General features: G+C 44.2%; 1 protein-coding gene across 1 annotated transcript in view; it reads left to right on the top strand.

Annotated features, from left to right (window-relative positions):
- The first annotated feature begins 2,474 nt into the window (after positions 1-2,474).
- SNTB1 (syntrophin beta 1) overlaps positions 2,475-15,052 on the top strand; it is a 177,671-nt gene continuing 165,093 nt past the window's right edge. The window contains exon 1 of the mRNA XM_077271159.1: positions 2,475-3,102. Coding sequence (XP_077127274.1) covers positions 2,616-3,102 — 487 coding nt within the window. The 5' untranslated portion in view covers positions 2,475-2,615. The remainder of the gene's footprint in view (positions 3,103-15,052) is intronic.

Genomic DNA, 15,052 nt, shown 5'->3' with positions numbered 1-15,052 from the left:
TCTTTATTACATTCTTAATCCTAGCGAGGCCCTCGTTCTTCTGTAAAAAAATCCCAAATAAAAAAACAACAATATCCCATAGCTGTCCGCTGTGCAGTCATATTGCACGCTGCAATCCATCTCAAGGGGTTAAATAGTTTACGACCAGGAGTGCTGCTAATGCTAGGCCGGGCTGTAAACCACGGAGAAATGAATGAAAAGCTGCCAGTGCAGCCTCCCCGCCAGACCGGACATGAACTCTACTGTGGGAAAGTTTCTGAACATTTTCCCACGCTGTCAGTTCACCTCAGGTCAGGCAGGGAGTCTGCGCATGCTCAGTGACGTCAGCGGTAGTTGGCCCCGCCTGAGGCCGGTTTCACACGTCAGTGGCTCCGGTACGTGAGGTGACAGTTTCCTCACATACCGGAGACACTGACACACGTAGACCCATTAAAATGAATGTGTCTCTGCACATGTCAGTGTTCGTGGGAGCGCACGGATCACACGGACCCATACAAGTCAATGGGTGCATGTAAACACGTACCGCACACGGATGCCGTCCGTGTGGTGTCCGTGTGCTTTTTTAAAGTCATAGGGTTAAAATTGAAACAAATTGTTTCAAAACTCGGACAAGGACAAACATGGGCAATAAACGAAGAGCACACGGACAAGAAACACGGACGAGAAACATGTACACACGGATGACACACGGATGGCCTACGTGCACACACAGACACAGATAGCTCCGGTACCGATTCTTCACGTACCGGAAACATCTGGATGTGTGAGACTGGCCTGACGCGGTGAACTGACAGCGTGGGAAAATATTCAGAAATATTCAGTTCCTGTCCGGTCTGGCGGGAAGGCTGCGCAAGCGGCTTTTCATTCATTCCTCTGTGGTTTACAGCCCGGCCGGTCGCATTAGCAGCGCTCCCAGTTGTAACCTAATTAACCGCTTGAGATGTATTTACAGCGTGGGACATGACTGTACGACGGACAGCTATGGGATATTGTTTTTTTTTTATTTTTTTTACAGGAGAACGAGGGCTTCACTTGGATTGAGAGCGCAATAAAGATGTTAAACCTGTGTGTTTCATTATTTCATTAAAATACTTTATTCTTAATGTGTGTGTATTTTTAACCCTTTCATACTATTGGATTAATAATTGATAGGTGTCTTATTGACGCCTCTTCATTATTAACCCGGCTTAATGTCACCTTACAATAGCAAGGTGACATTAACCCTTCATTACCCCATAGCCCACCGCTACAGGGAGTGGGAAGAGAGTGGCCAAGTGCCAGAATAGGTGTATCTTCCAGATGTGCCTTTTCTGGGGTGGCTGGGGGCAGATGTTTTTAGCCAGGGGGGCCAATAACCATGGATCCTCTCTAGGCTATTAATATCTGCCCTCAGTCACTGGCTTTCCCTCTCTGCTGGAGAAAATTGCGTGGGAGTTGCCAGTTTTTTCCGCAATTTACCCTTCATTTTAACACCTAGAGCTCCCAAATTTTACACACAAACACTTCTAACATTATTAGTGAGGGATATGTAAAAAAATAATGGATATGAAATGGTTTACTGTATGTAACCATGTCTCATATCCTGTCGGGTTTGGTAATGATTTTACAGAACCCAACAATTGAATTATCGGCTATTCTGCTATCTCTCTATGAAATATAAAGATATACCTATACTATGTGTAGACATTTATTTTCTCTATTCTATTGTAACCTGTCAGTGTGATGTTACTGTACACCGCACTGAATTGCCGGCTTTTCTATAGAACACCGCTGCGTATTTCTCGCTAGTCACACTGATGGTCCGTGTGGTGTGTGAGTTTTTCTCGCACCCATAGACTTGCATTGGCAGATTTTGGGTGTAATACAGTGACAATCGCAGCATGCTGCGATTTCATACGCACATATAATACGGCCGAGAAAACTGTGCCTGATGCGAGCTGCCCCATAGATTAACATCAGTCTGAGTGCTATTTAATTTTTTATCGCATAGCACTCGTTCGTATTAGGCTCTAGTGTGACTCCGGCCTCAGACTGATTACAGCTGAGGGCTGACTCATTCAATAACATTGGTCAGAGTGCGCTGCCATGTTTTCTCGCCCCATATACACGCTGAGGTATGTAACCTCCATTAATAATAATAATACATTGTAAAAAGTAAAAAAAAGAAAGTTGACACCAAAGTTGCTTTGCCGGGCTGTAATGCCCAGAGCGCCCACTAGATGCCGCTGTCCCCACTCTCTCGCTGCGCTGTAATGCCCAGAGCGCCCACTAGATGCCGCTGTCCCCACTCTCTCGCTGCGCTGTAATGCCCAGAGCGCCCACTAGATGTCGCTGCGCTGTACATTGTTGCGGCAGGCCCCCCCATTAACCCCTCGCTGCCCGGGCGGCCACCTTGCGCTCGGGGTGATGCCGGCTCCCACCGTCCCTGCCCTCTGCGCCCATGAGCTGATGATTCGGTGCATTGTGTGCCCGGCTTTGTGTGCTCAGCTCTTCTCGGGTTTCCCAGCGCTTTGCTCCACCCCGCTGGGGATCAGAAGGCAGAGAGCCATTAGTTGGCACTAAAACTATTTCCCAGTGTGTGAAGTGGGAGTAAAGTCCCGGACGATGCGCCCAGCATGGCGGTAGCTGCAGCGGCGGCGGGCGCAGGCGGCGGCGGGGGGCTGCTGGAGGTGCTGGTGCGGGAGCGCTGGCACAAAGTCGGGGTGAAGTTGTGTGAGGACTCCCTGGTGCTGAGCAGCGACGACCTCGGCTCCAATGGCCTCACCAACGGCTCGTACAGAAGCCCCCCGGAGCCCGGCAGCCCCCCGAGGTCCGCCCTCACAGAGCCGCCGCCGGTGCCCGAGGCCATCGCCAACCAGAAGCGGGCAGTGACGGTGGTGAAGCAGGAGCTGGGGGGGCTGGGCATCAGCATCAAGGGGGGCAAGGAGAACAAGATGCCCATCCTGGTGAGCAAGATCTTCCCGGGGCTGGCGGCCGACCTCACCCAGGCGCTGTACGTCGGGGATGCCATCCTGGCTGTCAACCGGGTGGACCTGAGGGATGCCACCCATGATGAGGCTGTGCAGGCGCTGAAGAGGGCTGGCAGGGAGGTCACCCTGGAGGGTGAGTGTGCTGCGCTCCATTCAAAGAGCTTCTGCAGCAGCTGCTTTACATTCACAGCACTGATCCTTTCATTAGTATATGGCTTTATATGTTGGACTGTAGACCTGCCTGTCAGTTCTGCACTCAAAGAGGTTCTGCAGCAGCTGATTTACATTCACAGCACTGATCTTTTTATGAGCATGTGTGACTAGGTGATACATGCATAGGTATTACACTTACAGGCTTTATATGTTGGCCTGTAGATCTGCCTGTCAGTTCTGAATTCAAAGATGTTCTGCAGCAGCTTTAGCTTCAGAGCACTGATCCTTTACTGGAGCAACTAGATCTTATATGCATAGGTATTGCACTAGGATAAGCTGGGCTGTAGACTTGCTTGTTTAGAACTTTCTGCATTTAAAGATGTTCTGCAGCAGCTTGAGCTTTAGAGTACCAATCATTTACTCATATGTGTGTGACTAGGTCATGTATGTGCAGCTATTCACTGGTACAGGCTGGATAAGCTGGGCTGTAGACCTGCTTACATTGAACTGTTAGTGCTACCTACACTCAAAGATGTTCTGCAGCAGCTTTAGCTCCAGAGCATTGACCCTTTTTCTGGTGTTTTATGTGTAACTAGGTCAGTAGTCGCTGTTACTGGCAGCAGAAGCTGGGCTGTAGACCTGCTCAATTAGAACTGTCAGTGCTACCTACACTCAAAGATGTTCTGCAGCAGCTTTAGTGTCAGAGTGCTGCCTCGTTACTAGTTGGGTTAACTAGGTCATATATGTGTAGGTATCGCACTACTGAAGTCTTTACAAGCTGGGCTGGAGACCCGCTTAACTAGAACTGTCTACATGTAAAGCTGTTCTGCAGCAGCTGTTTAGCAGGAATGATTGCTCATGCTGACGTTGTGACTGGAGCGCGCACTTGCTGAGTTTACATCACTGCAGACAATCATTCCTTTAACCACACTGGATGATAATTGACACTTCCCTATTCCATTCAAAGATGTTCTGCAGCAGCTGCTGATGCGTCAGTGTTTTTAGATGACTAGGTCGTGGTTTGTTACTTGTATATCACTTCTGGCAGTCTGAACTATGACAACTGACCGTTCTATGCTGAGAGATGTTCTGCAGCAGCTGCGGCGTGGCACATATTGCCGGCCATTTGTGGCTCTTGTATTGGTGTACGTAACAGTAGGCAATAATAGGTTTTGAATAAAATATCGCTAAATGGTCAGCTGTGCAGGAATCGCTGCTTTTAAAGATGTTCTGCAGCAGCAGCAGTGACGGGGCACATTTCACCAGATATTTGTGGCTCTTGGGGCCTGTAAGTTTAACAGTCGATAATGGATTTTGAGTGAGTGCCAGGTCAGCTGTTCTGGTCTTTTCCAAGGATTCGGTGCTCAAAAGGCAATAATGCCGGTCAAAAGACACCCCCCCCCCCAGAAAATCCTGCGAGCTCCACCCCCTTGGAATGATCATACAAATTAGTACTTAATAAAAGGTCCATATTTCTGGAACCATATAGTGCATTTAATAGAAGAATACTCCGAGGAGCAGTAGGGATAAAATAAGAGCAAATGGTCAGTTTGTGACATCACCTTTAAATGACCTCATGCTACAATGCCTGTATGGGTTAAAGGGATTGTCACCTCTTGCACAACCTATTCCCAATTGCCATATTCCGCCGTGTAAAGTAGCAACAGCCTATTCTCCATCCCGTGCCGGCAGCGCCCGGTCTCCCGGGTGGTCTCGCTGTGGTGTTATGTCACGTGAGCCCTGCAGTCAATCTGTGTCCCCTTCAGTCTCCCCCAGTAAATCTATTTTTTAGGGAGCCTGAAGGAATATATGTGGTGCATGCAACCATGTCTAGGGTGCTCAGGGGTGTTATCAAGCTAAGCAGGGGCGGGGCTTAAGGATGTGAGATTTACCATAAATGTGTCAGGATATGTAAACTTTTGAATATATGGGAATTATATGGCGGCATTATGTAAACTTTGAATATAAGGGAATTACCGTATATGGCGGTATTATGTAAACTTTGAATATAAGGGAATTACCGTATATGGCGGTATTATGTAAACTTTTGAATATACGGGAATTATATGGTGGTATTACGTAAACTTTTTAAATGTACGGGAATTATATGGCGGTATTACGTAAACTTTTTAAATGTACGGGAATTATATGGCGGTATTATGTAGACTTTTGACTATATGGGAATTATATGGCGATATGTGAACTTTTGAATATATGGGAATTATATGGCGGTATTATGTAAACTTTTGAATATATGGGAACTATATGGCGGTATTATGTAAACTTTTGAATATATAGGAATTATATGGCAGTATTATGCAAACTTTTGAATATATGGGAATTATATGGCGGTATTATTTGATTTTTTGTTTTTCTACATATGGGAATTAAATGGCGGTATTATGTGGACTTTTGAATACCATATATGGGAATTATATAGCAGAATTATTACCTGTTGGTAGTAAGTACATTTTTTTTTTTAATATATGGGGATTAAATGGCGACATTATGTTTATTTTTTTAACACATGATAATTAAATGGCGGTATTATGTGAACTTTTGAATATATGGCAATTAAATGGAAGTGTTATGTACATTTTTTTTAACATATGTGAATTAGATTACACCACTATGTGAACTTTTTAATATATGGGAAGTATATGGCGGTATTATGTATGGCACATTTGTTAACCTATGTGAATTATTTGGTGGCATTATATAAACCTTTTAATGTAGTATTATATGGATAGCGGTGGTGGTATGTGGGATGTATATGGCAACATTATTTTAGCTCTCTATCGTGGTATTATGAGAGCAGAAATTACAAGAAATTTGTTTTTAACAAGTAAGAGGAGGGCATACGGTACTTTGTTTGTTGTCTTGTGTCCTAAAAAAATGAACATTGGGGAATTTCTTTGGTGAATTCAGAAGAATTGGCTCAGAGGCCGTTTATTCTCAGAAAGTATAACCCTTTCTCAGGAACTTGTTATTTTTTCTGTTCCCGTTTTAGCCTTGTAGATGAGTGTTTTCCCTGGATTGAGCAGAGTTGATGCGGTTGGGGCAGGCCGCAGCTTGTAGCATGTGCAGCGTGTTCTGCCAGGCGGCTCACTCCCATGTAGTAGGAAGCCTGCGGAACGGCCAGCTGTCATGGAGCTCAGCATTTGCCGCCAGTCGCTGAACTTGAAGTTTACCTCTGAAGTTGTTTCATCGCCCATTGACATATTTAAAATTTTGGAGAATAATTTGGGGATATTCTTTAAATTAGATTATTCCCTCCATGCCATTAAACACACGGGGTTTGGCATCTCAAACATGCCCATGTCAAAACCTAGAATTTCAGCGTTAGGTATTAAAAAGATTATTACATTATCAGGAGGCAGCCAGGAATCGAATCCAGCGACAGCCGGAACATGAGCAAGTCGCAGATGAAACCGAGGAGGGTCCACCTCACCTCACTTCACTGCGCATGCACCTGCTGCCAGTGGGTTCATCTCCTGGGTTATATCCATTTATTAACTAATACCATAACGGTATTTAAAAAATGACTTTATTTAATCAAGTTTTTATTATAAACTTTTTTTTAAAGTTTTTTAGTTTTCCATATAAAAAAATCCTATAGAGTTTTTATACTGGTAACTAAATCGCACAACGTCATAAAAGTAATGAATACCTGGGGAATATTCTGTAATGTCACATCCTAAAATCAGTCCAAATGTGACTCTGTAACTAGAACCGTTCTCTTGAAGGGGAACTTCACTTAAATTCTTACTTTAACCCGAGAAGTTCCTCCAATTGCCACTGCTCCGTTGATTCTGGAACAGTTTTTCTTTTTCTTCTGTGACCCTCTGTTCCTAAGTTATGCCCCCTCATAATGAAGATGCAAATTCTCCGTTACACCAGCTGAGTGCGTGCCACAGAACTCTGTGGGCGTGGCCTTTTTTTGATTGGCCAGCATTAGAGGAGAAAAGGCAAACGCCCACCGAGAACGTAGTTGAATGGAATACTTGCACCTTTATTACCGGAGGGCATAACTTGGGAACAGAGGGGCACAGAAGAAAAAGAAAAACTGTTCTGGATTCAGCGGAACAGCGGCAATTGGAGCACGGACTCGGTGTAAATATTAAAAAATAATTCAGTATAAGGGCCTCTTTAAAAAACTTTAACATTTATTCTACCATTAACATGTTTGGTTGCGATTGGAGACTAGTACAAGGAGCATAACTATAGGGGGTCCAAGCCCCGTGGCCTGAGGAAGACCAAAAGACGTCTTTGTCCAATATAAACAGTCTTGTACTAAAACGATGGATCACCTCATAGTGGGGGCACAAAGGGAAATATTAAATTGGGGCCCAGGAGTATCTAAAAGGGATTGTAAGTGACGTGCAAATCATGTCAGCTAGCTTCCAGTGCCATACACCCGTGCTTGTATCCGCTCGGGTCCTTTGAAGTTAATGGGGCTGAGCTATAATACCACTCCTGACCAATAGGCGAAAGTGGGGCCTTTTTTAGAATAAAGTAGCCATGTTTTTCGAATCCTGTGCAACCCCTTTAAGGAAGTTCATAACAAGCTGAGCTTAGGAGGATGACTTTTTACAAGCGTCCTTCTTTTGAACTCGTGATTCCCTCTCTCTTGCAATTATTTGCAAAAATTCCATTGGGTCTTCAATTCAATATATTATGAAGACATTTTACTCTGCGCAAGAGTCACTGAGGAATTTTACCAATTCCCAAACAATTTCCTTTTTCTGCAGAGCAGGGGATTCGTAGGTGAATACCAGGACAATTATCACCTGCGCTGGTGGGAGATTTTCCGTTAATAGAACTTTATGATTTTCTTCTCAATTATTTACGAACTTTAATGGGTTTTCTGCTTCCACATTAAACTCTGAAAAATTTACTAAAATTTCCGCTGATTCCTGAACTATTTTATTTCTCCATACATTAAAATCAAGAAAACTTTGACGCTGGTCCCACTGGAATATGGCACAACTCTGCAGAGTGATATGTCTATCACTTTACCGTATGAGGCCTAGAAGTCACAAAGTACAAGATGGAGTCCGGGGAATATTGTACATTGCTTAAAGGGGTTCTCAACTTTTAGCAAAGTCGACCCCAAAACGCTGGCAGACATGTAAAATACCGTAACAAACCAGCTGGTACTCACCCTCCCCAGCTCCAGCACTGGCTTTTCTGCCGCTGCTCCGATATCTGTGGTTTGGCTGCAGCAGTGATGTCACGTCAACAACCCAAATCACCACTGCAGCCAATCACTGAGCTCAGCAGTTCGTACCGTCTACATCACCATGCATGTGGTTCAACCGTTCCATAGATATCTGAGCAGCGCAGGTTGAGTAGCAGCTGGCTTTGATAATTTAAATGCCTGACAGCTTTTAGGGTCCACTTAGATGAAAGTGGAAAACCCCTTTAAATCTCGGAAGACATTTAAAAGGCTTCAACAAGGTGGCGGCGAGTTCTAAGGCCGGCGTCACACTCAGCAAATCAAAATACGGTCCATTTTTTACGGTCGTAATACGCAGAAATGTTCCCAAAATAGTGATCCGTATGTCATCCGTAGGCAGGGTGTTGCAGCGTATTTTGCGCATGGCATCCTCCGTATGTAATCCGTATGGCATCCGTACTGCGAGATTTTCTCGCAGGCTAGCAAAACCGACATCTAATGGATTTATGTGCTCAAATGTTCAGAAAAACATATATACAGTGTATATATATATATATATATATATATATATATATATATATATATTCAGAAAAACATATATACAGTATATATATATATATATATATATATGTCATTGATACACATATATATATATATATATATATATATATATATATATATATATATATACTGTATTTATATTTAATTCAGTGCGAGATATGTGAAAAGCCGGTAATTCAATTGCCGGATTTTTCTTTCTCCTTCCCAAACCCGACATGATATGAGACATGATTACATACAGTAAACCATCTCATATCCCTTTTTTTTTGCATATTCCACACTACTAATGTTAGTAGTGTGTATGTGCAAAATGTGGGCAGTCTAGCTTGTAAAATAAAGGGTTAAATGGCGGAAAAAATTGGCGTGGGCTCCCGCAATTTTCTCCACCAGAGTGGTAAAGCCAGTGACTGAGGGCAGATATTAATAGCCTAGAGAGGGTCCATGGTTATTGGCCCCCCCTGGCTACAAACATCTGCCCCCAGCCACCCCAGAAAAGGCACATCTGGAAGATGCGCCTATTCTGGCACTCGGCCACTCTCTTCCCACTCCCGTGTAGCGGTGGGATATGGGGTAATGAAGGGTTAATGTCACCTTGCTATTGTAAGGTGACATTAAGCCAGATTAATAATGGAGAGGCGTCAATTATGACACCTATCCATTATTAATCCAATAGTACGAAATGGTTAATAAAGCACACACACATTTTTTAAAAGTATTTTAATGAAATAAAGACACAGGTTGTTGTAATATTTTATTATACTGGTAATCCACCTGATGACCCTCATCCTGTAACAAAGGAAAAATAAAAAAACAACAATATCTCATACCTTCCGTCGCTCAGGTCAAGTCCCACGAAGTAAATCCATCTGAAGGGGTTAAATCATTTTACAGCCAGGAGCTGTGCTAAAGCACTGCTCGTAGCTGTAAAGCCCCCGGGAATGAATGGATTGCAGGGGAATGACCTGTAGTTACCTTGATTTGCGGTGAGGCGCCCTCTGCTGGATGTCCTCATGAACTGGAGCCTGGTAAAAGTTCCCACGCTCGAGTTCATTTGAGGACATCCAGCAGAGGGCGCATCACCGCAACTCAAGGTAACTACAGGTCATTCCCCTGCAATCCATTCATTCCCGTGGGCTTTACAGCCACCAGCAGTGCTTTAGCACAGCTCCTGGCTGTAAAATGATTTAACCCCTTCAGGCCGGCATCACACTTGGCGTAAGACAATACGCCACGTATTATACGTCCGTACTACGCGTTCAATACGCCAAAATGTCTCCGTAATCGACTTCCGTAGTTCCTGCAAAGCTTAGGTGTGGTCGCGTATTTTGCGCATGTGCTTGTGCGTGTGTAATCCGTATGTGATCCGTATGGCGTATTTATCACGCACCATGACAAAATGGACATTTAACGGTTTTCAGGCCTGCAAATCATTTAAACCATCATTAACCACACTATTTAAGCCCTCTACAACAGGTGGAGCCCTCCCATCTGCCCTATATGTTCTCTAGCATATTTTGGCTGTGTTGCTTTGAGATTACAAACATGTCTGGCCCTGTGTATTTAAGCACAACTCAGCGGGTGTTGCTTCACTGGGTGTTGTCTCGTCGCTTTGGCCAGCCATATCAGGTCAATGTGGATCCGCGAAGGAGGAGACAAAGATTGTGGGTACATCCTCTATTGACCCAACGCCAGAGTAAAGGCCATTTCCAGAGACTATATTCAGCTTTGAGGGCACATCCAGAGAAGTTTTACCTGTATACTCGCATGTCCATCCGGACTTTTGACATGTTGTTGGAGATCTTACGTCCTGGGATCACCTTTCAGGACACCTGGATGAGAAAAGCCATCTCTGCTGAGGAGCGTCTGCTACTAACCTTACGGTATGTATTCCACATTCGCACATACTGTTTTGTTATTTTGTTTTCTGTCAAAATGTGTGGTGTCCTACTATGTTTCATTAACTTAACTTGGACATGAAGCCACAAGCACATATAAAAGAATGGTGTCAATATTCTAGTCTATTTAGATTTTCAAATGAAACTTTTTCTACTGTAAATAATGTAATAGTAAATGAAATATACACTTGTGCTTATTCCTTTTTTCGTAGTCCTCATGTTTTTTTTTTTTTTTCCCTTTTTGTTGTATTGCAGCTTCCTGTCCACAGGTTTGTCCTATGCGGGTCTACACCTGGAGTTTCTGATTGGGCGGTCGACCATTTCAGGCATTGTTAGGACAACCTGTTCCCAAATCTGGCAGAAACTACATGAAGTTGTGTTGCCTGAGCCAAAACAGGACGATTGGCTTAAAATCGCCACAGGTTTCCAAAATAATTGTGACTTCCCTAATTGCATTGGAGCTGTGGATGGGAAACATATCAGGGTGCGTAAGCCGCCGAACTCTGGTTCCCAATTCTACAATTACAAGCAGTTTTTCTCTGTAGTTCTGTTAGCAGTTGCTGACAGTAACTACAGGTTTATAATTGTAGACATTGGGGCCTATGGGCGAACTGGAGACTCTAGGGTCTTCAATTCGTCCATAATGGGTCGGCGGCTACGTGACAACCAGTTGAACCTCCCACCACCACAACAACTCCCAGGCTCCAATGCGGAAGCAGTGCCTTTTGTTTTGGTTGGAGATGAGGCCTTCCAACTGTCGAGGCACGTCATGAGGCCTTACCCCAGGCGCAACCTTGACCACCGGCGGAGGGTGTTTAATTTGAGACTTGCCAGGGCACGGAGACTGGTTGAGTGCGCCTTTGGGATTCTTGTGGCCAAATGGCGTGTTCTTCAGTCTGCCATCCAGCTGAGTGAGGCTACAATCAACGAAGTGATAAAAGCCTGTGTAATTCTACATAATTTCACAAGAATACATGATTGTTCCTCTCCAAATTTTGAAGATAACCTCATGAACAATGTTAGTAGGCCTACCCCATATGTCCTTCCTCCGCGTCGTCCACTTTCTGGTCTTAAAGTTCGTGATATCTTTACAAATTATTTTTTTACTCCTCAAGGTGCTACTCCCTGGCAAGACTATGCCTTTTTGCATGTGTAATTAATTTGCTCTATAAAGTATGTGTTAACCAAGTTAAAAACTCTGTGTGTTGTATTTTATTATTTCACATATGGTTATCAGCATATCATGTGTGTGTGATGGAAGAATGAATACAGCGCATCCAGACGTTGATTGTTATTAATATAACGTTTTACTGTATAACTTTTTTAAATGTCTAGGTTATTTTTTTGACCTAACCATTTTTTGGCCTCTAAATGGCCTATTTTTGTGGGCCCCAAAAAATCGTAACAACATCCACAATAAACACTGCTCTGTAGGGACAATACAAACGAAAATTGTGTATACAAATCATATAAAAAAAAAAAAAAAAATGGTAAAAGAAACAAAAAAAAAAAAAAAGAAAAGAAAAAAATTACAAGTCCTGGTAGGTTGGGGCAGGAGACGTAGCTTGCTCAGGGTCTGCATCAGGTGGCCTTTGTAGGCCCAATTGTCCAGCACCCTGTGCAGATGTTGTAGTGGCCTGAGGGACATTAGCCCAGCTATGATGCTGGGAACTTGGAAGAGTGGGGCGTGGATTTTGGAGATACCCCTGCTGTTGATGACCATATGGCCGGGAATCATAACCCAACCCAAAATGACCATATTGTCCAAACCCAGGTTGGGACCAGCCTCCAGCACTGGGTGTGGACAAGTGGCCATATTGGGATGGTTGATGATATCCCGCCATATGTTGCTGAGGTGGCCATTGTGTGTTCGGTGTGGGTTGGGGCTGAGGTGTTGGCTGACGTGGAGGGGGTGCTTCAGATCCTTGTTGAGCAGCCAGGCCTTGTAATCTCTGAGGCCGCAGAATATTTTCAGGTGACATCTGCCACTGTTCAATCATCAGCATGAGATTGTATGGGTTATTTGGGGGGGTGCATGCGTCAACAAGGATCTGAAAACAGCCTCTCACACGAAGCCTTAACTCCCGCTCTATGGACCTTAAGTACTGGGCAAGGCTCCTGGTAAAGCCCTCCTCCCCATCATCCTCTCGAACACGTGCCAAATAGCTCATGACCCCAGCATCCACGTTTCGCCGGCTTTGGATCAGCTCTCTTCTGCGGTGTGCACGCTGTGGTCTGACTGCAGCCTGTAGGGATTAATCCAGGGCAACAGTTGGGCTGCTGCTATTTCCAGGGTCATCCTGGCTAGGTGGTGGTGCTGCTGATGATGCTGCGGCGGAAGAGGCAAACTGTGGGGCCTCTTGGTGTGGTCCGGATGCAGATGGAGCTGCCTGACCAGATGAGGAGGATCCAGGAGGGATGGAGCCTGAGGCTATGTGCACACGTCAGGATTTTGTCAGGATTTTTCATCAGGTTTTGTAGCCAAAACCAGGAGTGGGTGATAAATGCAGAAGTGGTGCATATGTTTCTATTACACTTTTCCTCTAATTGTTCCACTCCTGGTTTTGGCTACAAATCCTGATGAAAAATCCTGACAAAATCCTGACGTGTGCACATACCTCAGGGAGCAGCAGATGGACCAGCCACCTCTTCACCTTCCCCAACTGGGTCAATGACCAGTTCCGAGTCAGACTCTGTCTCCCTGTCAGTGAGGTTAGACTGAGTTCTGAAAAAGAACAATGGTTTATGTTCCAAATTTCTAACTAAAAATTTGCTCAAAAAAAAAATAGGATAAAAAGTTATTGATGTTGTCACTTACGGCCTGAGGTCCATGCTGGGATTCAGAAAGTTTAGCCGGTCAAAATATATATATTTCTTTTTTTTGGGAGGTGCCCCAGCTCCACTTCTTTCCCGCTGCTGCCTCTCCCTCCTATATTGGTCACGGATACTCCGCCACCTTGTTGTAACATCACCCACTGAAACAACAAAAAATACACACATTCATTAGCCCATTAATCAGTGAGCTCACAAAAGGTGTAATTGACTACCCAGATTTAAGTGTAGCATCCAAATAGGCGTTTGGGGAGCACATTTAATATTAAATTTAAAAAACACACACAATTAGCAAGCAAGGCCACAAGGACAGAGTCCCCTAACCTCTATCACAGAAAGGACAAATAATGGGAAACACTGTTTAGTAAAAGGGACACCGATTCTAATCATTAATTATATCCCTTTATCATTTCCAACACCATGTATCTACTGGTGGGCTTTCTATTTCCTTCAGGAATATTTTAGAAATTCTTGATGAGAAATTCAAAGTAGTAAGCGCCTGATGATTCACAATAACATTACATTTCAAACATGGGTGTACTTACTTATCTGTCGCTGTGCCGCACGTGGCTGCTGGTCATAATGTGGGAAGAGGGCCACACACACGCTCCTCCATGCTGCCTCTTTTTGTGCCCTGTTGGCATAATTTGGGTCTCTTTGGTCCCAGATGACAGGCCTCTCTTGTACCAAAATGATAAGCATGTCCGCGTTGACAATGTTGGCCATGCTGACTATCACTCCGTGGAGGCGTGCAGCAGACTTCCGGGTTCACTGTCTGGCTTTTTCAGCTAATGAGCATGTCTCACCTGCCTGATTGAGGCCTTTGGACATTTCAGGACATCTGCCAGTATGTTGCGTATTTCTCGCAAGGCACACGCATGGTCCGTAAGCATTCCGTATTATACGCTCTCCCATAGACTTGCATTGGCGTATTTTTTGCGCGATACGCTGACAAACGCAGCATGCTGCGATTTTCTGCGCCCGTACAACGCCGTATATTACGGATCCGTAATATACGCCTGATAGGACTAGACCCATTGAGAATCATTGTGCCGTATGTAATGCGAGTTTTACGGACGTAGTTTCTGCGCGCTTACATCCGTAAAACACGCATGTGTGACGCCAGCCTCAGATGGATTTACTTCGTGGGACTTGACCTGAGCGACGGAAGGTATGAGATATTGTTGTTTTTTTATTTTTCCTTTGTTACAGAACGAGGGTCATCAGGTGGATTACCAGTATAATAAAATACTAAAACACCCTGTCTCTTTATTTCATTAAAATACTTTTTAAAAATGTGTGTGTGTTTTATTAACCATTTCGTACTATTGGATTAATAATGGATAGGTGTCATAATTGACGCCTCTCCATTATTAATCTGGCTTAATGTCACCTTACAATAGCAAGGTGACATTAACCCTTCATTACCCCATATCCCACCGCTACACGGGAGTGGGAAGAGA

This window comes from Ranitomeya variabilis, chromosome 6 (genome assembly GCF_051348905.1).
Source record: "Ranitomeya variabilis isolate aRanVar5 chromosome 6, aRanVar5.hap1, whole genome shotgun sequence".
NCBI lineage: Eukaryota > Metazoa > Chordata > Amphibia > Anura > Dendrobatidae > Ranitomeya > Ranitomeya variabilis.
Note: the sequence above shows the minus strand (reverse complement) of the source record. Positions and strands in the feature narration are given on the sequence as shown.